Source organism: Trichoderma ghanense, assembly GCF_004382785.1.
Source record: "Trichoderma ghanense strain CCMA-1212 chromosome Unknown scaffold_9, whole genome shotgun sequence".
NCBI lineage: Eukaryota > Fungi > Ascomycota > Sordariomycetes > Hypocreales > Hypocreaceae > Trichoderma > Trichoderma ghanense.
The window spans coordinates 21,457-46,026 of NW_027395672.1; the positions used below are offsets into that span (position 1 = coordinate 21,457).

The window sequence follows — 24,570 nt, forward strand, 5'->3', positions numbered from 1 at the left end:
GCCGGAACAATGAGCCCCCTATAGACGCAAGTACCACGGACCAAACTTGAAGACAGCGGCGAGCCTGCTCCACCTTGGGGCTGGTTTCTCCCAATGAGAAGCCGCAGAAGGGTTGGAGGACAAGTGCGGATTAGGTAATGAGAGAACGATCTGTGCGAACTGTCAGTTGGTTGGTCGGGTAGGTACAAGTGATACGGTGGTGTCTCCTTTGCAAGTCCAGAAACCTGCTTGTTCGGGGGAAAGGAGCACACGGCCCTCTGCCGCCGGTGAGAATGACTGGAATCACCTAGACTCAGCACTGCTTGACAACATCCACCGTGTCCCCGTCCTACTGTATGTACTGAGTACGCGTCTGAGCTCAGGCTAGGTAACTACCAGTAGTAGATGACTCGGATATACAGTATTCTTTAGCCGCTACAAAGTCAGACGCAATTGCTTGTATTCCATCGTACTCGATGGGAAGAAACTTGATAGTAGTACTACTAGTAGTAATCACGGGGCAGCTGTCAGGTCCTTCGAGGTGTGCGGGCCACTAAAGAAGCGGGCATGGGAGTACCAAAGTACCCCTCAAGCGGTACCTGTACCGCGGCGGTACTTTGCACCGCTAAAGGAAGAGGCGCCCTATCAGAAGCTTCCCCGAGCTTGCTGCACATGCCTTGCTGCCTCCTCGTCTGTTCCGCCTGTGACTTTGTCGCATACCAGCAGCAACTCGATACACCAGACAAGTCTACCTAATCCTGGCCAGATACTCACGAGCCGCTGCCACCTGCGCTCTCTTACAGCTGACTTGTCCTGACCGCGCTCCTCCCGTCTGCCTTCTCCGGGCCCGTTCTCGTCGACACGACCCTTCGCGCAGCTCCATCGACGTCATCTTCCCCAGCGACACGACAGACAGAGCCCACGCCGAGTGACCTCGCTCCTCACACCTCTCCTCGCCCCGGGGCATCTCGCGCCTCACCACGACGATGTCGACTCCAACTCTCAACTTCATCACCTTCAACCAAGACCATAGCTGCCTCGCTGTTGGTAAAATGCCCTGGCCCAAGCTGTTGGGCGATGCGCCCTGCCCTCTTCTGGCGGCCCTGGTAGGGAAAGGCTGACGGGCTGTTCGCAGGCACATCCAAAGGCTTCGGCATCAACCACACGGATCCGTTTTCGCGGATATTCAGCAGCGATGACGGCAATGTCGCCATCATCGAAATGCTCTTCTCCACATCTCTCGTCGCCCTGATCCTCTCTCCTCGCCATCTCATCATCCAAAACACAAAGGTGGGTGCCTAGCTGCAACAACAACAACCACTAACCATATTGACGTGTTGCTCATCGCTGCAACTGCAGAGGGCGTCGGTCATATGCGAGCTGACCTTCCCATCCGCCGTCTTGGCCGTCCGACTCAATCGAAAGCGGCTGGCCGTTGTCCTCGAGGAGGAGATCTACCTCTACGATATCAGCAACATGAGCCTTCTCTACACCATCCCCACCTCGCCGAACCCGTCGGCCATATGCGCGCTATCAGCATCGTCCGAGAACTGCTTCATCGCATATCCGCTTCCCAAGCCCAGGGAAGAGACCGATACCAGGCGGCCGCCCCATGCTCCGCCGCAGTCGGCATACGTTGCGCCCACGTCTGGCGAAGTCCTGATGTTTGACACCTTGACACTCAAGGCCGTTAATGTTATAGAAGCCCATCGCTCGCCATTATCCTGCATCAGCCTCAACAGTGAAGGGACGATGCTCGCAACTGCAAGCGAGACCGGCACCATTATCCGCATATTCTCGGTGCCCCGAGGCCAAAAGCTCTATCAGTTCCGACGGGGGACGTATCCTTCGACCATCTACAGCATGTCCTTCAACCTCAGCTCAACCCTGCTCTGCGTCTCCTCGGCGTCAGACACTGTCCACATCTTTCGGCTCAGCCCTCCACCCGGACACACCACTCCAGCTGGTGCCCCCATCGAGTCCCTGGGCTCTCCAAGACAGGATCGGTGGTCCCGGGCGCGAAGCCACGATGGTGCAGACTCGCCCAGTAATAGCACGACTGAATCCCCCAAGAGTGAATCCGCAGAGCTTGGAAGCAATGGTCCTGCTCCTGATGCCAGTGCCACGCCAGCCAATCGCGGCCCCAGCGGCTCCTTCAGCAGTATGCTGCGGCGTTCATCCCAGATCATGGGCCGAGGAGTTGCCGGCGTTGTAGGCTCCTATCTCCCCCAGTCTGTGACTGAGATGTGGGAACCTCTCCGAGACTTTGCCTATATCAAAATCCCCAAGTCTGCCGGACACGGGGCTCGGTTATCTGGAGGGCAAGGCTCCAATCCCCTGCGCAGCGTCGTCGCAATGAGTAGCAGCAGCCCTCAGGTCATGGTGGTAACAAGTGATGGCGGCTTTTACGTCTACAATATCGATATGGAGCATGGCGGAGAGGGCTATCTCGTAAAACAGTTTTCGTAAGGAACTCCCCTTTTCTTGGAACCGAGGCTACACCACTGCAGCGGCCAGAAGTTACTGACAAGAATCCTCACCACATAGAGTTCTAGAGGGCGACAGCAAAAATGATCCTTCAGCTTAACAAATGAGGCTGGATATGTCAACGGTGATAGATACCGCTACATCCCAATTCTCTGATCAGGCTTGGGTGCGGGCATGGGTAGCACGTCTGAGAGGTAAGACAGCAGGTCATTGTGAGGCTCAAATTACTCAGTTCCCCCAGATGGGTACTTGAAGCAAATTCCGATGACTCTGGTGCCAACTCCCGGGATTTCCTTTTTTGAACAATGTCACATGGACCAGGTAGGGAGTTTAGGAATCAGGCGTCACTGTTGGGTCGAATCATTACGTCGAGTCGTTTAGGTATACACAAGCAAGAGAGCTAGACAATCATCATCCATCATGATTATACATGGTAAACGCACAGTAAAACCCAAACACGGGATACAGGCCCCGAGACTCCAGCTCGAGATCCAGGCAACCAAAAAAAAGAAAAAAAAAATTGTGCCGTTTCATCCAAAAACCATACCAGCACACTGGATACTTGGGGGAAAAAAACCAGCTTTGCAAATACCAAAGGCATCAACACCCCGCCCCAGTGCATCTTCATCTAGAATAGGGGCGGTTCATGAGGGCAATTTCTCGCGCAATCTCCCCCCATTCCATCTCCCGCTTGTACGGGTCCAGAGAGCCCCGTTCCTGTCGGAGGACTTCCTCCCAGCGCAAGAGCTCGTAGGCGAAGAGCAGATGAGGCTGGATAATGACATTGAGGCGGCGCGCCCTGACGAAGCAGTACGCGCGCGGGAACGAGAGATTGAGCGCCCGCATGACCTCCGCTATGCAGATGGTAGCACTTCTGGAGACCCCGACGCGGCAATGGACCAGCGTCGCCGTGCCTTTCTGGATTCCCCTGCCTATATAATCTCGTTAGCCCATCGAGTACTCTTCTTCCTTTTTTCGAAGATCACGAAGGAGACGAGATGTGCAAAGCTTACCAATGAATTCAAGGCAGCGCCCAAACTCCTCAGTCAAGGGGTCGATGCCGTTGTCCTGAATCCCCTGGACAAAGCAAATGTTGCTTGAGCCCCATTTCTCCAGATCCTCCTGTGTCCACGATGCAGACTCGCCAATGCTGAGTATCTGATGGATGTTGAGCTGCGCCAGGAGTTCAGGGTTATTCGCATGGACAAGATTGCCCAGATATAAGTAATCCAAGATGCGGCTGGGGAGCGAGCCATCAAGGTCAGAAAACCACGCTGGCTCGTTTCTCGCGAGATTGGCAATGTCCTCCAGGCTTTTTCCCGAAGACATTGGGGACTCGCACAGCAAACGAGGGCCTATGGCTGAGAGGAGTGATACATCAGAGGGGTAAGCAAAGAAGTTACGGTGTTCAGTGGTATGAAGCTTGATCCAAGCATCGGGCACGGGCAATCCCGTATTGTAGCTGTAATAGGCGATAGCAAGGAGCGTTGACTCCGTGTATCCATCGGGGCAGTGGATGAGGACCTTTCGACCTCCCACGTTGGCGGCAGCTGGGTTATGAGACCTGACATGCTGCAGCGCATCGCTATCCTGGGAGCTGGTGGTGTGGGGTTCGGGCACAGTGTTATGGGAGATGCGGTGTATCCATTTACAGGTCTTGATGATTGCGTCGGCCTCGGCCTGAGACCAAGTCGGGGGCAGGACACTCCCGGATGATGGAAAGCAAATAGAGGTTGGGCGAGGCAGCTGGCCAGGATGCTCAGCGATGAACTGGATGGCGCTCGGATCCAGCCGGCCTGTGTCACTGCACTCGATGAGAACATCAAAGCGCTGTTCCTCGACACTCCCAGGCTCAGGGCTAGGGCCCAGGTAGACGTTGTGGCATATCTCGGAGATCGCTGTCATGTTGCGCATCTCTTGGTGTTCCTGCTGTGCCAGATCCAACACCCGGCCGGTGCATTTACCGGTGACATCGATAGCCACCAAATCCGCATGGGCTTCCTCAAAGACGGAAAACGGGCTTGTACAGACGAACGTGTTATACACGGGCATGTCCTTCGCCTGCGCAAGCTGCTTGTTTCGCCATCGCCTCTGGGCTACAGCAACTTGCCATGCAACCCTGCGATTCTCGTCTGGGTCCAGCCCGTAGACGATGATGTCTGACGTCGCAGCGACTTTGGCAGGCTGAATGTGAAAGTTGCGAACTGACAGGCCACACAAAGGGTCCGCATCGATGAATTCGGGAGCGGCCCCGAGCCGCATGAACTCTGCGGGGGCGATGGCGCCCTTGAGGCGGGCAGCGTTGAGATCGCCATCTGCCTTGACAATGGTGATTGCCCTCAGGCAGTTTGGCGTGGTCCCAAGGCTGCACCGATGCCCATCGAAAAAGGTGCGCTGGGTGTGGTTTTCGGGATGCAGTCCGTGCAGCCAGGGGAAGACCAGCGAGGGGGGAGGGAGAGGTCGTCGAGAGGCATAGTCCAGTGCTTCAGCCACGCTCGCGGCATCTATCTCGTACATCGACACATGCTCGCCGTCGACCCGGAGGAAGGCATCGGGCGGGTAGAGAAGGGAAGCCTGGGGATGGGCCCGGACATGGCTTGGGGGAGGGGAATGCGTATACGAGGCCGAGTCGTCGTCGGCCGCGTATAAGCAGACAGGGTTGCGGCTGTTGGAGATGGGAATGGGAACGGAGCCTGGCAATTGTGGGGGCGATGCCAGCCCGAGCGACTCAAGTGGAGAGGACGAATCGACGGCAGTGCTTCCGCGCTGCGATGCGCTCTTGGGAGGCAGAGCGGGTCTGGGGACGGCAATCGTCGCCATGGCTGGATGCGGCAATCGTCGCTTCAATCGAGGATGACGGCGAAGGGCTGGTCAAGCAGCAGCACCGGCATCTTGTCTCGGGGTGGGAGGGGGATCTGTCTCGTCCAGCGCGGGCCTGCGTCGGGTTTTGGTTGGTGATGGATCGTCCTTATAGTTGCGGCGAGAGCGCGAGCGTACGGCGGCTAGCGGTTGGGGAAGCGGCTGGCTGGCGACAGAGCAGAATGGGGAGCGAGGCGGCCTGGAAGTTTACGCCCCCCCCAAGGGCTGACGAGAGGGGCCACGAGAACAGGGATGTCTCAGACGAGCGGTGGAGAGAGAATCGCAGCTGGTGCACAACAAAAAAAGAGCGTAATGAGAATGAGAACCAAGAACCAAGGTGGATGATGAGTTGTTGGGTAAGTGGTAAGTTTGTCGAAAGAGTATCGTAGCCGCTCGATGGTTAGGCAGGCTGCAGAGGTGCTGCATTAGCGGGAGCGCGCAGCATGTGCAAGTACGCGGAGAGATGCAACGAAGCACGAGGTGATGTCGTCCATGAGAGGTCAAGACAAGACAAGACAAGGACAAGCTCACGGGGGAAGCAGTGGTCCAGCAAGCAGCTTCCAAGTTGTTGACCGCCGCAGGGCAACCGTACGAGGTCACCGTAGCACCACACTGTGTGTCCTGTTGGTTGCGCAGCCGAGATCCAATGCCCTCTCGCCAAAAACGACAGCCGCCTGCAGAGACGGGGGCGATGCGGCGGGCGAGCTCCTATTGGGCACGGCTGGGACGCCACTTGGAGCAAGTTCACGGTGAGGCGACAAAACGCCCCTTTCGTTTCCAGTCAAGTTTATGAACAAAGTAGATGCACGCTTCTACTATACACCCTGACAGCAAATGAGGGGGCGGGGGCGGCGGACTGGGAAACAATCTGACCAATGAGGCGGGCAGCNAGTGTTGATCTACTATCGAGCTACATCTTGCAGGCCTTCTTGCATGCCACAAGATGCAGTGCGTAGCACGTTGATCGTATTCAAGGATTGTTAGTAGGTACTTACCTGCTAGTTACTCACTCTATCAAGCGTCGTTTGGGGGCGCTTCATATTGTCACCCTCTTGTGACCTCTGAAAATGGGTCGAGCCTGTCCCAACTCCATTCAGCAACGCAGCTCCAACTTCTTGAACTAAAAATCCCCTAATTTCTTTCAATGTCTACCACCGATATGTCTTCATATCCCACCATAGAACTTTCGCTGCATATTCAGTGGCCGTTGAAACAACGTTTGGGATCTGGGGCACTTTTACCTCTGATGACGTAATAGCATTATATCTTGCAAAGAAGTCTTCATCAGAGTTGTTCAATGACAGGCATCATTTAACTGTCTTGAATATGCATTGAGGATACATAGTAATCAACAGAAGCCTACCAGAAACAGTGATTTTCCACATCTTCTCTCAGGCGTTGCACATACTTTATATGAACAGTTCCATGAGACCTACCTAGTACATATTGCCCCACCCAGATTGACCTTCTGAGACGGCATTGCACTAACGCGCATTCATGCTAGTTCGGATTTTCAACTTCAGCCCGGAATTCTGATTGTATCAAGCACCAAGCATCTCATAAGACTCAAATCATACCTACGGTACCAATTGCCTGCCACCATCTGCACCAACATCATGAGTGGCGGCTTTCAAAGAGCGCTGCCCCTTGCGCTCACAGTATTCTGCGGTGTCATTGGCGGTCAGTATTAGCCAAGTGTACCTACCTATATGTCGATGCAAAGAGGAACAATGCTAAAAGGTATCCTACCAGGCTTCTACACTTTCCAGCCTCTTTTTGCGCCTCCCCCTGAGAACGCGCCAGCCGAGAAAGTGCGAGGTAAGAATCGTTTTCATAACAGCATTTCATGGAGGCTCGGATGGCTGATCTTTATGCATGCGTAGAAGACACGACCAAGAAATAGTAAACTGCAGAGCCTAGACTGAAGAGTACGCTCTCCTGAAACGAGACAGTATCACTTAGCATGAGCCAAGGCCATGGGAGAAGTATGGACCTACCTACTAGCTGCTGGACAATAATAGCTTGTGGAATTCTAACATTGCAGATCAAATCGAGCTCTCCTCCAGGTATACGTCTGTGTCTTGGTGCGAGGTACGAAAGCAGGGAAATATATGCCAGTAGTACTTGGTCCAAGGGTCACTTCTTCATCATCAGTGCCAGACAAGGAGCTTTCTTGATTCGTCAGAAGATACCATGTCATGTCATTAGATCATATAAACGGGGCGTCGATACCCCAGAATAACTTATCCCAGTCTATCGTGTTCAAATCCATCTTCCCTTCGAGCATTTGCCATTGCTGCTCCAGTAACACATTGTCCGGTTCGGCGCTTGTGCCTGTGCCTGTGCCTGTGCCCGTGCCCGTGCCCGTGCCCGTACCTATATTCTGTTGTTGCATCGCACCCATACGCATATCATGATTCGTCGAGTCCGGAGTCATCGGAAACGACTCGCCATAAGGCGACATGCCCGCGACCTGCTGTTGCAGAAGATCCAGAGCGCGATGTTTGATCTTGTACTTCCTGAGGATCTGAATAGACAGCTCCAGCAATTTCGCCGCTGGGGGAAATTGCCCCTGTGCCTCGTGCAAAATCTTCCACGCGCCGGCGATTTCGTCTTCTCCCTCGCCAGTATCTTCGGCATCGCCCGTCAGACAAGCGTTCAATACGAGTGCAATGCTGGCCAGGAACAGGCTCCGCAGAACCATGGCCAGCCTCAGGCGAGAGTTGAAGAAGGGCAAGCACTCTCCCTGCAGTTGGTGATCAAGCTCAAAGACCACCCTTGCCGACCTCAGGCAGACGTCGCGTGAGTACGCATAGGCAGGGTCGACAGTCCCCTGGGCCAGATAAGGAAGATGAATCTTGCACAGCTGCCGATGAAGCAGCAGATTCAGCATGTAGCGCTGCGCGGTGATGAAAGGCGAGCGTCTGGGGTCGGTGATGGGCAGACTGTCCAGATGTGAACACTCGAGGGAGAGGAAGTCCGGGGCCTCCCGCATGAACTGGTTGAGCTTTGCGTCCGCTTCCAGTATCCCCTTGTACACCGAGGATTCCGAAGTCGGCGTGCCCAAGGGCGCCCGGTCAAGCAATGTTCGGCAGACTTCTGCCAGGCGGATGCGCTGGACAAAGTAAGAGATGCAGGTCGCCTCTGTGACCGGCCGGTCAATGATTTCCACGCCTTCCATGATGTCCTCGTCGTTTGCATTCCGTGGCTTGTTGACCGCCATCTGGTTCTGGTGGATGAGATAGAAGCCTTCTTGGGGACAGTTGAACTGAGCAAGTGTCCTGGAATCGGTCAGTACGAGGGCTTTGAGGGGAGCCTTGGCTTGCCCTTCGATGTCGATGGGTCGGATACTCACCAGTCAGTTGCAACCATGAACCACCAGACTCTCCTGGCGATTTCCTTCTTGGCCTCGCTCATTCGAAGAAGCGTCCCCATGGGACTGCCCTGGGGATCGTCGAGACGATGCAGTGATAGCTCTGTTGCCATTGCAATGGCCGACATGAAGACACTACGGGCCCGGAATGACACACTCTCGTGATTACAAAAGACAAAGAACAGGATGATGAGGCCCTGGATGCATTCCATCGACGCATGTGCCGTCCTCTGCGCGTGGTCAATGACATCCAGCGCCTCCTTGATCCAAAAGGTGGACTGCGCGTTCGCCTCGACATGATCTGAGAACAGACACCGGATATCATCAGGGGGCGACCACGCATACGTCGTGCTTGCGCATATGCTAAGGAGGAGCAGAATCCCGCCCACGTCGACGCGGACGTTTGCTTCCAGCCCTGTGTAGATGTCTTCGACGAGGCTCTGGACTGTGGGGACGTGGATGATGTGGTAGAACAGGGAGATATCAGCTATGTACTTCTGAAGAATGATGCGCATCTCATCGCGCCGAGGCAGCCAGATGCACTTGATGGCATCCATGGGTCCAGCCATGGACGTTGGGGGGCCATTCTGGAAAGCATACGACGGCTGCGTTGGGGCCAACCGGATGGGACAGGTACGGAAGATGATGGGATCAGATATCAAGGAGTCCTGCTCTGAGTCTCAGTCTCATCACGAACGCACTCCTTACCGCGCAGAGACAGGCCCGTGGGTAGGAGAGGATGCTCGGGCTCACCGTCAACTTTTGGTCGGAGCAGGATCGCTCAAGCTCCAGCGCGTCGGCTGTCAAGCGCTGCAGTCGAGGTGGCACCGGGCGTGAGGCGATGGGACGGCTTCGTTCTGATGGTGGCGCCTCTACCCCTTTCCTGGAGTTCGAGTTGGAGTTGGGGTTGAAGCTCGAGCTCGAGCTGGGGTTGTCCGCTTCTTTGCCTTCCCTCCCGGCCCCCTGGGCGGCGACGATGTTCTCCAGCCGCTCCAGGCGAGCCAGCAGCTCCAGCGTCGACGCATCCTTCAGAGCCGGAGACTTGAGCTGCGGCTGTCCTCCCGCCGCCGCTGCTGCCGAGACCGCGATCCCTTCATGCTGGCAAACGACACCGCGAGACGTGCAGTTGGAGCAGGGAAACTGGCGGCTGCAGCGCAACTTGCGCACCCTACACAAGTGGCACGAGATTGGGCGTTGTCTCGGTTGCCGGCCCATTCTGGAATATAATTCAGCTGCTTAAGCCAAGAGCTCTTTTTTTCCCTTCTACTATAAAGAGTCCATGGATTGAAAGAATAGCGGTTGCCATCAGCGCCCATGGGCATTGGGAGATGCGCTTGTTGGAAGAAATTGCCGCGGAGTTTCCGCGGACCTGCTCTTGTACTAGTTTCTGACATCATGCAGAGAAGCTCTACAAATTAGGGCCATTGATAGCAGCATTTAGAAAGTGAGGTCTCCTGTCAGGTAATATAATACGGGAGATGGTAGTAGGTGAATGACCTACCTTTTTCTTCAGACTCGTGGTCAGGTGCCCAAAGAGCTGTCAGGATCTTGGAGGATGGCTTTGTCTTCCGATCGAGTTTGTCAATCCCTATCCGACCTTGTTAGGTGGACTCATGGGGTAAGTGGAACCAAAGTCTCGACCTGACAGCTCCATTCACATGTGATGATCTAGACTATTACTGGTTATTTATTCGCTGTTAGAACCCTTGTCTATTCGTGGCATATCTGCGCCAGAAAGCTTCATTGCATTTTGCATTGTTTCACAGCACAGAAAATCGATCAAGGTAACATGCCGCAAGGTCCTTCAGCATCCCTTCGCAGGCATGAACCGGGAGGCTTTCGCAACTGGAGCAAGGCCTCCGCATTACGCTGATTGGCTGGGAAACTGACTCGTCACGCCTTACTACAGTACCTAAGCTTTGGAGAGCTGCTGCTTATCTCAGCGTCGCATCCCCGTCCCAACCCATCTCGTTGCTACATACGGACCTCCCAACAGATGCTGCTTCACAGTCATCCTTATGAGGAGCATACCGCTACTTTGCACGCGATTGACCGGGACAAACACATGCTTTCCTTCCCGACGAACCCTGGAAAGCAGTCTATTATTGCCTCCAAAGCTCTGGAAATATTTGTGAGATTGCGCACGCGGACCATTGCCACCTCATTCTCGACACTGGCTGGCCTCTTACCCTGAACTCCCGTGTATGGCCTGAGGGGCTCGCCACGCCCATCATCTTCTTCACTTCACCACCCAGTCATCGCCATCTCCCGCTCCAAAAGGCAGATATGCCAGGTTGCATATCCCATTCCTCAAGATGATGTCCATCTGCCGACGCCGTCTCTCATCCCACTGGCATCCTCTCCCCATCTTGAAATACAGAGCCACTGTGCAGGCGGGCCACAGCAGCCGGCATCTCTCGGTGCATGCGCCCCTTCGATCAAAGCAGACGCCAGACTTCGGCTCTGGCTTCACCGGGAGCTATGATCCCTCCGTGGAGTCTGGCCGTGGCCCCATGTTTAGAAAAGTGAATTTCGGAGTGCCAAAGTTCTACCCTCGTGATTTGAAACGGCGGGTGGATGAATACGTCGTGGGCCAGGACCGTGCCAAAAAGACAATCTGCGCTGCCATCTTCAACCACTATCAGAACCTGAGGAGAAGGCGGCAGCATGAGCAGGAGGATAAAGAGAAGCATGAGAAGCTGATGCGTCAACGGTTCGCACGTGACAGGGAGCTGTCTCAAAGGCGCTGGGACTCGTCCCCTCTGGAAGGTAAGTTTGACTGCTCATACCACGCTTCAAGCTTGCGTGTTGGTAACACGGTCATTTAAGACGAAGTTCCCGGTCAGACTTCCTCGGCACGCCAGCCACACGACTACAATGCATCAGAGGGGGGTTCTTCGGCTGCTATTCTCAAATCCGAAGAACCGGCTATTCCCGAGCATGTCAAGATTGACAAGAGCAACATCCTCGTCATCGGGCCGACTGGTGTTGGCAAGACGTACATCTTAGAGTAAGGGCTTGTGGACGCCATGGTGTTGAATCACTCGACTGATCGATGCACTTCAGAACCCTGAGCAAAAAGATACAGGTGCCGCTCACCATCTGCGACTGCAACTCCCTGACCCAAGCAGGCTACATAGGACAGGACGTGGAGTCTTGCATCGAGCGGCTGCTGATTGAGGCCAACTACGATGTCAAGGCAGCAGAGCACGGTGTGGTGGTCCTAGACGAGTTTGACAAGCTCGCCAGGAGAGAGACAACCACGGGCCGGGACGTCAGCGGTGAGGGCGTTCAACAGGCCTTGCTCAAGCTCGTCGAGGGAACTAAGGTCACTGTCAACGCCAAGGACAATCGCTCCTCTCGTACGGCTTCGCCAATCCCCCCAAACTACAATGCCGCTGGCCCGCCGACCACTTCGATGCCAGTGAGCAGTCCTCCGGGCAAGGTGGACCAGTACACTGTCGACACCACCAACATCCTCTTCGTCTTCTGCGGCGCCTTCGTCGGGCTGGACAAGATCATCCTTCGACGAGTGTCAAAGCCAGCGATGGGATTCGGGGGCGACGTGCAAAGCCGGCACGCAGGAACGGCGGGCTCTTACACGCTGCCGCCCGAGACGTACTCTCACCTGGCGCACTACAGCCCGCACGCGGCATCGACCTTCACCCCATTAGACCTGGTGTCGTCCGACGACCTCCAGCGGTTTGGCTTCATCCCTGAAATCATAGGCCGACTCCACAACTTCTGCGCCCTCAGTCCCCTGTCCAAGGAAGACCTCTACCGAATCCTCACAGAACCACGCAATAGCCTGGTCGCTCAGTACACCGCGCTTTTCGAGACATATCCGTCTCAGCTGTTTTTCACGGAGAAAGCTCTCAGCGCCATCGCAGAACGCGCCCTCGCCTCCGAGACAGGCGCACGAGGGCTGAAGATGGAGATGGAGCGCGTCCTGGCCGAGCCAATGTTTGACGCCCCCACGCCGTACGTCCTCATTACGGAAGCCTGCGTCAAGGGACTTGAGAAGGCAGAGTACTGGGGCAAGGATGGGCGGCATGAGCTTCTGCAGAGGCTGGAGGAAGAGCGGTTCAACCCACAGAGCCAGCAGCACTCGCTAGAGCAGCCGAGGCAAGCAGGTGAAGGTAGAGGTTGAGCATGAAGGAGCATTTGGAGCTTGTATATTCTGAAATACCTAGCAGAGCACAAAGGCTGCCCTCCCAAACACTTCTCGAGGCAACTATACACTTTGGGGTCGTGTGGCTGGCTATTTGGTCAATAGCTTCACTATTGGACGGAAAAAGGAAAATGGTGAGGACGAATGATGACACTGAGGCACGAGGCAGTATCATCCTGGACCCGTCACTTGAATGATCAACGCCATGCGAAGAGCCCCGCCGTCTTGCATACTCTCTAAGACTAAGCTATAAATGTACAGATATTGTTTTTGATATAAGCCTCCCATGCCCGCTCCAAGCTTTTGCGAAGCAGCGAGTGATGATATCGTGTGTTTTGATTATTGGTTCTTGGGAGGAGACTGAACGACACCCTTGCCCTTGTATCCAGGAGAAGAGATACCAGTGAGGGGATCGGCGTTTTGTTGCTGTTCGGATTCGGGGGTCAGCCAAACTGTGCCGGCCTGCCAAAAAAGCCACATGCAGGGGAGGGATGCATGAGCAGCTGCATGCATGTTACATACCTTGAGCAGCTCGTTGGAGGCTTCCTGGTACTCCTTGGTCATGGTGTAAGGCGCAGGCTTGGCGGCCATTCGGATGGCGGCGAAGAGGGCGAGACTGGCGGCGAGGCCGAGGGCAACGCCCCAGGCAACGCGAGCGTTGGTTCCGGGAGGGTCGACGGTGCGGGGGCCGTGAGGGCCGAAGGCGATCCAGTATGCTATCGTGACGAGACTCGGGTCAGCAGCTGAGATTACAATTCGCGGTAGAATGAGCAGCAGCGGCAGTGGCGGGGTTAGGCAATGTGTGTAGATGCGTATGTTGTGTCGTATGGGGGACAGTAGAAGCTGCTCCGTGTTTCCATTGACACGATTCCTAGCCCACTCGGTCCAAGAGTTCTGATAGCTTGAATTCCAGCCTTGCTTCCTTCTTTTTGATTTTTTTTTTCTCGAAGTTGGTGCTCGACATCCGCATCAAGGAAGCATGAATCGGATTGCCGGATCATCGTATCTCGAGCTCACTGAGGCCCATTGAAGTAAAGCGAGCAGTAAAATAAATTCGTAGTCGATGCCGCAGCTCCGGCTTGCGTCGAGTCGAGCTCGGCTGTCCAGCTCTTCGGGTCCGGGAGGGATTTTCAAACGGAGCTCTGGGGGGAGGAAAAAAAAAAAAAAAAAAGCAGCGTCAAACAACCACCTACCGGCCTTCTTCTCCTGCAGGGTCAGGTCGGTCCAGCTGCCCTTCATGCGGTCACGCAGGGCCATCCACAGGTCGGCCTGCTCCTGGAGAGGCATTCCCTCCCAGCGCTTCTCGATGTTGGCCAGGGTCGGGTTGGACAGCGCATGGGACGACATGGCGCGGGACGCAGCCAGGCGGGTGCTCTGCGTCAGGGCATTGCCTCGCAGAACCACGGAGGAGCGCAGCATCTTGGGCGGAAAAAGCCTTTTCGATCGGAAGGAATTGGCTGTTGCGAGCCGGAGGTTTAGTCTGAAGCTTTCGAAGTTGCGGGGAGGAGGCGGGAGGGCGAGGTTCAATTGGCGAGGGTTTGACGTGGTTTGTTTCTTTTGCGGTAGTGCAGCGAGGGGATTTAATTCGGGTGCTCCATATGGCCGGGCTCTGGCCGGGACGGAATCATACGACTTCTAGTTGGCTGGCGATTTGCGAGTATGGAGTGATTTAGCGCAGAAATCTTTGACTGTCTACAGCTATACCGGAACGGTGCTGCGAGGTGCTCTAATACCAGATACGGTATAGCATGGAATCCATGTGAACTTGGATAGATAACCGTAGTGATGCTCAAGCTATGACGAAGCTACCTATAACTCTATCTGTAAACTATCAGTATATCATCTCACGTTATTCATGTAGATTTACTCGAGTTTCGATTGATCTGCTATTATTACCTTTGAAACTTTCTCTAATAAGGTGGTGCATGGCTTGTTGTTTCCTCAGCGAGAATTCGCCGTGAAATCGTCCATTAGCCGAGGCTATCAGCACTAACCAACCTTACTATGCAATTATCTGACTGCAGTACAATACATTTCGTCCGTATTACCTACCTTACTAGTACCTAATAATCAGAAGCTTGGTGGGATGAAACAAAACAGCCCTGCGCTTGCGCCTGCGCGTGCTTCCTCGTGGCTCCTTCCGAGCTTAGCCTCACTGCCTCGCATGCCCGATCTGCATCGTCATCAACGAGCCTCTTCCCAGCACCTCCCACATGGAACGTCCACCAGAGACTCTCGCCGGCAACTATGGCTGAGACGTCCCTTGCGCAAGCCTTCTCCGAATCTCAAACTCCAGAGAGCCTCCCGCCAAAGCCCTACCATGCGAAGCGCCCTCACAAAAAGTCCAGGGCCGGCTGCCAGAGCTGCAAGGCGCGCAAGGTCAAATGCGACGAGGCGAGACCGATCTGCCGGTCGTGCAGGCTGAGAAAGGCAGACTGCATCTATGCCACTCCCTCGAAGCCGCAGAAATGCCTAGACGAGACTCCGTCGTCGTCGTCGTCGGATTCCGTCGATGATGGGCCCTTGACGCATATCAAGTCCGCGGCGTCTCCAACAGCCACCAAGCTCGCCAGCATATCTTCGACTTCGTCCGTCCTGTGCTCGACGCCGATACTCGCCTTGGCAGAGAAGCACAGCATTCAGTCTCCTTCCATACCCGCCGAGCTACTATGCTGTCCGATGGGAATCGACGAGGCGGATATGAAAGCACTCTGGTTCTATGCGACGCAAACGTGTACTTCCTTTTCCACCGTCGCAGATGATGGGCACAAGTACATCATGAGAAGCCTATTGGTTCGCTATGGACCCGAATCGCCCTTCCTGCTGGATTCCATCTTCGCCCTGGCTGGCCTGCACATGCAGCGTTTAAACCAGCAGTTCGACGCCAAGCGCGCTCTGTCCTACCGGGTCAAGTCTCTGGCAGGATACCGCAAGGCCATCGAAGAAGCCAAACCGAGCGACTTCCCCGCCCTGGTAGCGAATTCTTTGCTCCTCACGGCCTTGTCGTCGGAGCATTTTCGCGAAGCCGACGGCAAGCAGTTGTATATCCTCGACTGGCTAGTCGTGTGGAAGGGCATCCTCCTCGTCATGGAGCTCGTCTCCAAATCCACCGTCGTCGAAAGCGGCCTCAACCGCTTATTCTTCCGCCCAAAGTCTGACGTGGAAAAAGCGGCCGCCTATATCCCCCCTCACCTTCTCCTCTTGATGTCCTCCATCAGCCCCAGTGACGCCGAGTACTCATTGCGAGAAACATATCATCAAACATTGAAGTATCTAGGCAGTCTGTACATGGACTTGGCGCAAGGCCCCTCCCCGATGATGAGCTTACGAACCATAACAATCTTCACCTTTCTTCCTAGCTTGTACATTGATGCCGCACGCATGCTGCAACCGCGCGCCTTGGTCATCCTTGCGTATTTTGCCGCCTTCTTCAAGCTCGTTCAATGGAGTGTCTGGTGGCTAGAAGGTGTCGGAGACCGCACGATGCGGGATATCTGCCTTTACCTCGATGCGGAATGGCAGCCATTTCTGCAGGTTCCGTGCGCGGCTCTTGATGCTCAGGATCACGCACAGCTGGCCAAGATTATACTGGGAGATGAAGATGTCGCCTTGCCTCTAGAGAATTTCACGGGATATGGCGTACAGATGGGCGAAACGGTGGGGTGCTGTGAACCTCTCAATGCTCATTAGGTAGCTACAAACTGCCACATCGCTGTTTGATCCAAGTACTACATTGCTATTTGATCTTAGTCCCACATCGCTGTTTGATCTCTGATAATGGGCCTTCTGAACAACAACTAGCTCTCGTAGATGCACTTCCTTAATTGAACAAGCTGAATTTCATCGGAGAAAGCATTGGAAGAGGGGATATATGGGCTGCGGATTTACTGGACAATGTACACACTGGTCTACACAAATAGTGGGAATATTATTTTTTTTTTATATTAATAGTTTGCAACGTTTCTCATCTTTTGTACACATAGCCCAAGGATAGCATGTTTTGAACAACTCTTACAATCAGATAGCTGTTTTAACTACTATACTAGTCTATACACAGGCCGACTATTCCCAGCTCTTGGGACGAGCTAGCTGAGGCCTTTTTAGTTCTTCTCCAACTCCGCCAGAATCTTCTCACCCTTGGCCTTGGCCGAAGCAAGGTCGCCAACCATGTAGAAGGCAGCCTCGGGCAGGCTGTCACCCTCGCCGTTGAGGATGGCCTTGAAGGAGGCAATGGTGTCCTTGAGGTCGACGAGCTTGCCCTCGATACCAGTGAAGACCTGGGCGACGGTGAAGGGCTGGCTGAGGAAACGCTGGATCTTTCGGGCACGCTCGACGGTGAGCTTGTCGGCTTCGGACAGTTCGTCCATACCCAGAATGGCAATGATATCTTGCAGACCCTTGTACTCCTGGAGGATCTGCTGGACGCGGGTGGCGGTCTGGTAGTGCTCCTGGCCGACGATACGGGGGTCAAGCATACGGGACGTTGAGTCGAGAGGGTCGACGGCGGGGTAGATACCCAGCTCGGAAATACCACGAGACAAGACAGTAGTGGCGTCCAAGTGAGCGAAGGTGGTGGCGGGGGCAGGATCAGTCAAATCGTCAGCAGGGACGTAGACGGCCTGGACGGAGGTAATGGAACCCTTCTTGGTGGTGGTGATTCGCTCCTGCATACCACCCATGTCGACGGCGAGGGTGGGCTGGTAACCGACGGCAGAGGGGATACGACCAAGCAGGGCAGACACCTCAGAACCGGCCTGGGTGAATCGGAAAATGTTGTCGATGAAGAGCAGGACTGTGGAGCCGAGGTTAGCGCTTGCGTGTCCAAGAAGAAAATAGCAAAGCAGAAGCCGGTTCAACGACAGGAAACTCACCATCCTGGCCTTCCTGGTCACGGAAGTACTCGGCAATGGTCAGACCAGTCAGGGCGACACGAGCACGGGCTCCCGGGGGCTCGTTCATCTGACCGAAGACCAGAGCGACCTTGGACTCGCCATCAAGCTGAATGACGGAGGTCTCCTGCATTTCGTGGTACAGATCGTTACCCTCACGGGTACGCTCGCCGACACCAGTGAAGACGGAGTAACCACCGTGGGCCTTGGCGATGTTGTTGATGAGCTCCTGAATGAAGACGGTCTTGCCGACACCGGCACCACCGAACAGACCAATCTTTCCACCACGAGCGTAGGGAGCGAGCAGATCGACGACCTTGATACCGGTGACCAGAATCTCGGCAGAGGTGGACTGGTCAGTGAAAGCCGGGGGGTCGGCGTGGATGGGCAGGAACTTGTCGGTCTTGACAGGGCCACGCTCGTCAATGGGGTCACCAGTGACGTTCAGGATACGACCGAGAGTGGCAGGGCCGACAGGGATGGTGATGGGGGCACCGGTGTCAGTGGCCTTGGAACCACGGACGAGACCCTCGGTACCTATCGTTTGTATGAGTTTTTGCATGCCCACCACGGGAACAATGGCGAGGATTCCTTACCGTCCATGGCAATGCAGCGAACAACATTCTCGCCCAAGTGTTGCTGGATGAAAGGTGTCAGACGAGTGACTTAAGAAACAACGAGCGTCGTCGACCGCGGCACAGGTAACTTACAGCGACCTCGAGGACCAGCTTCTGGTTGTTGTTGGTGGTCTCCAGGGCGTTCAGGATAGGAGGCAGCTTAGCAGTGTCGAACTTGACTATGGAAGGAATCAGCCGCGTGCTCAATGCCACCACAATGCTCCTTGCACACGTTGATAGTTGAGGTGTGCGTGTATAGAGCATAAAAAAAACGCAAGGGCCTTTTACTGACCGTCGACGACGGCACCAATGACCTGGACGGCTATTAGCGACGATTCTCTCCATTGAGCAATGCCTCTCCATCCAAACACCATCTTACCTGGTGGATCTTGCCATCTCCGACGCTCTGGGTGCTGGCAAGCCTCGCGAGGGGGGTTCGAGGGAAGGCTGGTCGGATAGCTCGTCGAGCGGTAATTGATGGGCGGGCAGCCCTGGCGAGGGACGAAACGCCGCTGTCGGGTGAGGGCACGGTTAGCTGGCGGATCCAATTCGCATGCTGGGCGACGGGCTCAATGATTGAGGGCTCACCTCTTGAACATCTTGGCAGATGACCGAGAGCAATCAGCGATGGATATGCGAATGAGGTGGTTAAGGCCGGGAGAAGTTTTCAAAATGAGCAGTTTAGGACGGGAAAGCGACCACTCCGGTAAGAGCTTTCTTCCGAGTCACGTGCAGCCACTAGCCTTGGGTCTTGCGGCCAATTGACCCCATCTTGCCAGTTTACCCCCCCATCTTGCAAGAGGCTGAGAGATTTCTACGGGTCCAGGCAAGCTGCCTGTGAAGGTTACTGGCCACCCTCCGTGTCTTTCCGGCTAGCAGAGCTGCCAAGTTTCCTCTTGTGCGGCACCTTCGATTGCCATCATCGTCAACCAAGGTACCGTTCACCGACCGTGTTGTACCTCGTTGTTGTTGCTGTGTGTGTACCTGAAGAGCCCACGTTGTCGAGATTTAAACTCTCTACGGCGGCTAACTCAATTACCCAGTATTGCGGCTGCTTTCTGCACCTCAACACTGTGTCATGTATTCTTCTTCTCTTGCTTCAAATATGATGCTCACTCCAGATTGATGCCAAATTGATGCCATTCGGGAGCAGGCATCATCAATGCCTGGGTATTCAGGCAAAAATCGCTTAGTACGAAGTACGCGGTTGTAGAACAGGTTGGAACCGAACTTCGCGGGGTGCAGCGGGGGTTCCTCGGTAAGGCTTCATTGGCTGCACTCAACTTCAACTGCCGCCTCATGATATAGAATGCCGCACATCGGTTAGGCTTCATAAATTGACACTCTATAATATTCAACTTTCAAACAGCTCAACGTGGCACCATTTCCCACTCTCCACTCTCTGACAACACAATGCTCCAACACAATCAGACTGAAACCGCGTTAAACGCCAATCGAACCTCTTGCAACCAACTGCAAACATCATCCGCACACTGATCCAATACAGTACCACTCATATCGACTCACGACATTGCCGCACTTCCAATGGCGAAAAACACCTCCCAGTCCGCGACCTCAGATACTCCGGTCGCATGCTTCAGCAAATGCTTCCTTGTCACAGCATTCGCTTGCACCCAGTAGCTCCTCTCGCGCCATATAGACATGAACATGGCAAAGCTCAGGATGATCCAAAAGGGCGTTGCCAGATAGATGGCGGATGCCCGCACCGATTGCTGGGCGGCATCTACCGCCTTCTGGAACGACTCTGATCTGCCCACAGAGGAGATGAATGATCTTGCTCTGATTGACGCCGTGCCCGCCAGGCTGATACAGGCCAGATAAAAGGTCTTCAACATGGCGGAACACAGCTGGACGAACCGAACCACTTCGGCTGTCTTCATGGCGAAAGGAGACGCTGGCGATGACAATTGCTCCAGTTTGGCCGTGACAGTTCGCTGACGGTTCTCGTCTACCCCGGGGGAGTTTCGTTGCAAAACAGCGTCTCCGGGGGATGCCTCGGTATTGGTGGCAGAGTCACAGGTCGAGACCGTCTTGGTTGTTTCATTGGTGAGCTGCGAGTTCTGGGCCTCCAATTCAGATATCCTCTCGCCGCGCAGTGTCCAGTCCTTTTCGAGTACGGCGAATTTCTCGTTGCGAGATTGCAGTTCCTTCTTCATTGCCGCAATCCTTTCAGCCCGAGACTCCAATTCCTCCTTGTGCGATTCCCCTTCTCTCTCCATTGCCCCGAGTCTACCAGCACGAGATTCCAATTCCTTGTTGCGAGATCCCAGCTCCTTCTCAAGTGCTGCAATCTCACTGTTGCGAGCCTCTGACTGCTTCCTGAGCGCTGCGATCTCCTCATTGCGAGACGCCAGGTTCTTCTTTATTGCGTCAGTCTCCTCGGCGTGAGATTCCCGTTCCTTCTCAAGTGCCGCAACTCTCTGGTCACGACGAGACTCCAGATCGTTGGTGAGAGTCGTAAGTTGCTCCTCGCGAGTCTCCAGTTCCTTCTCGAGCGTTGCAAGTTTCTCGTCATGGGATTCCAGGTCCTTTGTCAAAGCTGCAATCCGCTCGTCACGAGAAACCAAATCCGCCTCCAGTGCCGTAGACCTCTCGTCATGAGACTTCAGCTCCTCCATCAGTGCTACGATCTGCTTGTCTCGAGAATCCAGCTCCTTCTTCAGGCCATCGCATTCTCGGCGCATCTCCAAAGCGTCAGCCTCCAAGCTCCGAGCCGACTCCGTGCTGGTAGACTCAACCAAGTCGTTCCCAGCATCGCTCGACCCATCACTCGTGGCATTGCTCGGCGGCGGCGGACTCGCACCCACGGGATCAACGTCAAGGTCGTCCTCGTCAGAAGAGGCCTCGACGATCTCGCCATTGTCGCTGTATCCGTCGTAATCCGAGCCCAGCTCATCGTTCAACGACGGCCCAGGCGCCATGGCAGGGACATGATCAAGAGTCGCTTCGAAATGCTCAACGGTCGGGCTCTGCTCTTCCTCCCGAGAAGACGCGCGATCAGACTCCTCGTCTTCAATTGGCGGGTTTTCGTAAGCCGCCGCCTCTCCTCTTGCCTGCTGCTCCTCGTACGCACGAGTCAATGCCGCAGCCTCCTCGGATGCAGTCGTGTCAGCATGTTGTTCCTCTTTGGTTGAAGATGCAACTGTTGTAGGGTCGCCGTCTTGATTCTTCTTGCGTCGTATCTTTCGTATAGGCCGAGGTATACTTCCGGCTATGAACTGTGCGTTCTTTTCCTTGTTGGGTTTCTTGTATTCCCAAGCGTCCTCCTCGTCGGACTCAGCACGACGCGATCCGTATCCGTATCCAGGCATGATCAGTTCAACAGGGGGCGAGAAAGATGAGAGGACCGGTAACGAAGTGCAATGCCATGGAGAACATCAAGTTGGTAGTTCATGCAGGAGCGGCCATGTCTATATATATTTGTGCTCAGCCACTTCAATACAATGTCCTCTTTCAGGGCCACAGAGAGGGGATTGCCCTCCGTTGCTAGAGACTGGATATATACAAGCATCCTTTCTCGTCATCACAAGATAACAAACGCCTGCCTTAAACAAAGCGTAGAAACTTAAAAGAGGTTTTTAGTTTCCATCAAAAATTCTTTGCCAGTGGCCATCTCAAACAAGATTTCTTTGTCGCTTCCCAATGCTTCGCATACACTGCCACCGCGCGCTCCGTCAAGGAATCCGAAGTTTTCATGCTTCTTTAATATGTATAGAACACAAGGTGAACACCCGACACACCAAGGGTGAAGGGGCGCAATAAAGATCATAGCGTGCGAGCACAATCCATCTGAACTCTTTCGATCAAATGTTCATCATCCTTCTTCCATCGCTTCTTTGTCTAGAGATGTATGAAACGTCAGGGAGAGGCGGTACTTCCACCAGCACAAAGAGTCGCCGACCGTTACAGCCGCTCGAAGGCTATATTCAGCCGTACCAGCCCCTGGCGCCGGGTCCGGATACTGCCAGTTCTCGTCTATGTTCAATCATGGGTTCTTTGAGGCCCATTGTGTCGATAATGTCTTGCCACGTTTCCATGTCCATGGATAAGATGGCTTGGTGTTTAGACGTCGCTTGCCGGGTAGATCCCGTATCCTCTGCATCTCGATCTACCGGTGCTGAACACTGTGTCAGTTGAAGAATCGCTCTGCGTGGAAGCCATGTGCGCTCTGCACTGGTGCGGAACTCACCTAACGAAGGGAGGTCGTGCTCGTCGAAGTCAATCTCAACCCTCCCATCTCGAATAAGAAAGCTAACGTAGAAGAGGTTCTCAATGGTTTGTCCAAAAGACTTGGGGTTGACGACGAATCTCATCAGGTCTATCCCTCCGGTACTGCGGAGCCCGTGCTGGTGCATGATTCGGGTGTTTTCCTCCTCATCCATCTCGTCAGTGATTAGGTCTGCCACTGTTTGCTGGGTCTCGGCTTGGATTTTATAAAGCTGCTGAAGGATTTTGCCGCAGATGACAGTCAGGTCATTCTCCTTCTTCGCCAAGGCATCCACGTTGAGAACCTCGGGCCTCGTCTCTGTCAGACTATTTGGGCGGAATGGGGCGCTTCGCTTCGCCGCCTTGCGTGCCTTCTTTTCCACCGATAGCGGACCTAGGAGAAAGCCCGGCAGCGCGGGTCGCCTGATGTACGGCAGGCAGGCAAATCGACCGAGATGAGCCCAGTTCATCATGTCGCCCTCGTCTCCTACATCGCCAGTGTCGTCGTCGTTTGATCTATCGTGCATCGTCCGCCTTCGTTGCCTTTGCGTGCTCGACAGCTCCAGGGATTCCTCGCTCGCGACCCCGCCGCCGTTTCGCATGTATGCGATGCATTTCGATATAAAGTCGTCAACGTCAATGCCTTGTGAGAGGCTGCCTTGGGTGAGGCGCAGTGTTTTCCGATATGACAGGTCGGTCGTGCTGACAAGCAGTCGCGAATCAATGGTAGCCTCTGTAGTCTGCCGCACTTGTTTGGAGAGTTCGTTTGCCCGTAGAATCGTCTCGTGCAGGCCATGGGAATCGCCCTGCAGATATTCCTCGCTGTGTTCTGTGATATTGCGGAGGAGATCGCGGAATCCCTGCTGGACCTTGCGCCTCTCTTCCAGCGGCTGATCCGGGTCGTACACATCGTCCAGGTCGTCGTCGTCCATTGTAGAAGCTGGCGACGCACCCCCTGCTGTAGTCGTGTCGGTGCGCTTCCGTTTGGCGCCCGTGGTTGAATGGGATTCTTCTCTCTGCCTCACGGCCAGGCTTGCTCGCGCGGGCATATGGCGAGAATGCCGTGAGCTCTCAGGCTGCGCACTTGGGGGTTCTGAATCCCGGGCTGACATGGCTGCACAAGTGGGCGGATGTTGGCATAACCGTGCTCAGGTAGTGGATACTGCCTTCATAATTATGGCATAAAACGGGTTCTTTGCAGCATGCTGGTGTTTTGCGCTGCTCGTGCGAGTCTGCATTCATAGGTAGGTACCTACCTAGTGGAGGCTTGTCGTGGAAGAAGACCTGGAAATTGTTATAGCGGCACGAGAAGCACGCGTTTTTGCGTGACCCATTTACGCGGTCACCGGCAACCAGCCGCGCAACACGCTAACACAGGTACTTTGTCCGTTAGCTGAGGTACCTGACCCGGTCTTGATAGCGCAACTCCACCGCACTTCGTCTAGCACTGCAAGGCACTTCTGCTCACTGGATCTCTGGGCGCTTTGCATTGAGATACTAACAGGCAAACAGGGTAAACGGAGGCAGCTCATATGCAGCCATGGCAAATCCAGGTTAGTGCAGCTTGAGATGGCGAGCCAGGTACGAGGAGATACAGTTCGTGCCCAAGAGAGCTCGATTAGCAAACAATTGCGCAACAAACGGCTAATCGGGCCAATTGATCCCTGGTTTGACCGCAACGTGCCACTCGCTACTGTAGGTACGAAGCGTGTACCTACCTACCTCGTCTTCGTGAGTGATATTCTTCAAGCCGTTGCTCGTTATTACTGGGGACTCAACTGCCTTATCTCGCAGAATCTCGGCCGATATTGTACGCATACAGGGTCACCCACGGGTCTCCTCAAACAGCCTGTGGGAAAACTTCCAGCCAGACTCTAGATATACAGCATGTTTCTCCGGTTCAGACGGTAGCAGTCCATCCGGTTCATCATCCATCCTCAAGGCTCAGTAGTACAAGTCTTCTAGAAG

The 24,570-nt window shown here is 54.6% G+C and overlaps 11 protein-coding genes across 11 annotated transcripts; 3 read left to right on the forward strand and 8 right to left on the reverse strand.

Annotated features, from left to right (window-relative positions):
* Positions 1-727: 727 nt before the first annotated feature.
* Positions 728-946, reverse strand: CCMA1212_007090 (uncharacterized protein; the record flags this gene model as incomplete). Its single annotated transcript, XM_073704268.1, has 1 exon — positions 728-946. The coding sequence occupies one exon, from the start codon at positions 944-946 to the stop codon at positions 728-730; it is 219 nt and encodes a 72-aa protein (XP_073556842.1).
* A 19-nt stretch (positions 947-965) lies between these two features.
* Positions 966-2,448, forward strand: CCMA1212_007091 (Autophagy-related protein 18; the record flags this gene model as incomplete). The annotated part of the gene is made up of 3 exons (XM_073704269.1): positions 966-1,026; positions 1,115-1,269; positions 1,339-2,448. 3 exons carry the CDS (start codon positions 966-968, stop codon positions 2,446-2,448), a joined length of 1,326 nt encoding a protein of 441 aa, XP_073556843.1.
* On the reverse strand, positions 997-1,248 carry CCMA1212_007092 (uncharacterized protein; the record flags this gene model as incomplete). Its single annotated transcript, XM_073704270.1, has 1 exon — positions 997-1,248. The coding sequence occupies one exon, from the start codon at positions 1,246-1,248 to the stop codon at positions 997-999; it is 252 nt and encodes an 83-aa protein (XP_073556840.1).
* Positions 2,449-3,090: 642 nt separating the features above from the next.
* CCMA1212_007093 (Dual specificity protein phosphatase PPS1) lies at positions 3,091-5,357 on the reverse strand (the record flags this gene model as incomplete). The annotated part of the gene is made up of 3 exons (XM_073704271.1): positions 3,091-3,398; positions 3,480-5,307; positions 5,352-5,357. 3 exons carry the CDS (start codon positions 5,355-5,357, stop codon positions 3,091-3,093), a joined length of 2,142 nt encoding a protein of 713 aa, XP_073556841.1.
* A 2,177-nt stretch (positions 5,358-7,534) lies between these two features.
* CCMA1212_007094 (uncharacterized protein) lies at positions 7,535-9,913 on the reverse strand (the record flags this gene model as incomplete). Its single annotated transcript, XM_073704272.1, has 3 exons — positions 7,535-8,606; positions 8,681-9,366; positions 9,407-9,913. 3 exons carry the CDS (start codon positions 9,911-9,913, stop codon positions 7,535-7,537), a joined length of 2,265 nt encoding a protein of 754 aa, XP_073556846.1.
* A 1,100-nt stretch (positions 9,914-11,013) lies between these two features.
* Positions 11,014-12,848, forward strand: CCMA1212_007095 (ATP-dependent clpX-like chaperone; the record flags this gene model as incomplete). Its single annotated transcript, XM_073704273.1, has 3 exons — positions 11,014-11,467; positions 11,528-11,708; positions 11,765-12,848. 3 exons carry the CDS (start codon positions 11,014-11,016, stop codon positions 12,846-12,848), a joined length of 1,719 nt encoding a protein of 572 aa, XP_073556847.1.
* Positions 12,849-13,208: 360 nt separating this feature from the next.
* On the reverse strand, positions 13,209-14,726 carry CCMA1212_007096 (uncharacterized protein; the record flags this gene model as incomplete). Its single annotated transcript, XM_073704274.1, has 4 exons — positions 13,209-13,295; positions 13,392-13,585; positions 14,063-14,504; positions 14,718-14,726. 4 exons carry the CDS (start codon positions 14,724-14,726, stop codon positions 13,209-13,211), a joined length of 732 nt encoding a protein of 243 aa, XP_073556844.1.
* Positions 14,727-15,116: 390 nt separating this feature from the next.
* CCMA1212_007097 (uncharacterized protein) lies at positions 15,117-16,559 on the forward strand (the record flags this gene model as incomplete). Its single annotated transcript, XM_073704275.1, has 1 exon — positions 15,117-16,559. The coding sequence occupies one exon, from the start codon at positions 15,117-15,119 to the stop codon at positions 16,557-16,559; it is 1,443 nt and encodes a 480-aa protein (XP_073556845.1).
* A 410-nt stretch (positions 16,560-16,969) lies between these two features.
* CCMA1212_007098 (uncharacterized protein) lies at positions 16,970-18,974 on the reverse strand (the record flags this gene model as incomplete). Its single annotated transcript, XM_073704276.1, has 7 exons — positions 16,970-17,661; positions 17,741-18,295; positions 18,355-18,397; positions 18,469-18,554; positions 18,668-18,689; positions 18,755-18,887; positions 18,964-18,974. The coding sequence occupies 7 exons, from the start codon at positions 18,972-18,974 to the stop codon at positions 16,970-16,972; spliced, it is 1,542 nt and encodes a 513-aa protein (XP_073556838.1).
* Positions 18,975-19,898: 924 nt separating this feature from the next.
* On the reverse strand, positions 19,899-21,707 carry CCMA1212_007099 (uncharacterized protein; the record flags this gene model as incomplete). Its single annotated transcript, XM_073704277.1, has 1 exon — positions 19,899-21,707. The coding sequence occupies one exon, from the start codon at positions 21,705-21,707 to the stop codon at positions 19,899-19,901; it is 1,809 nt and encodes a 602-aa protein (XP_073556839.1).
* A 615-nt stretch (positions 21,708-22,322) lies between these two features.
* Positions 22,323-23,714, reverse strand: CCMA1212_007100 (Non-structural maintenance of chromosome element 4; the record flags this gene model as incomplete). Its single annotated transcript, XM_073704278.1, has 1 exon — positions 22,323-23,714. The coding sequence occupies one exon, from the start codon at positions 23,712-23,714 to the stop codon at positions 22,323-22,325; it is 1,392 nt and encodes a 463-aa protein (XP_073557115.1).
* Positions 23,715-24,570: the final 856 nt, after the last annotated feature.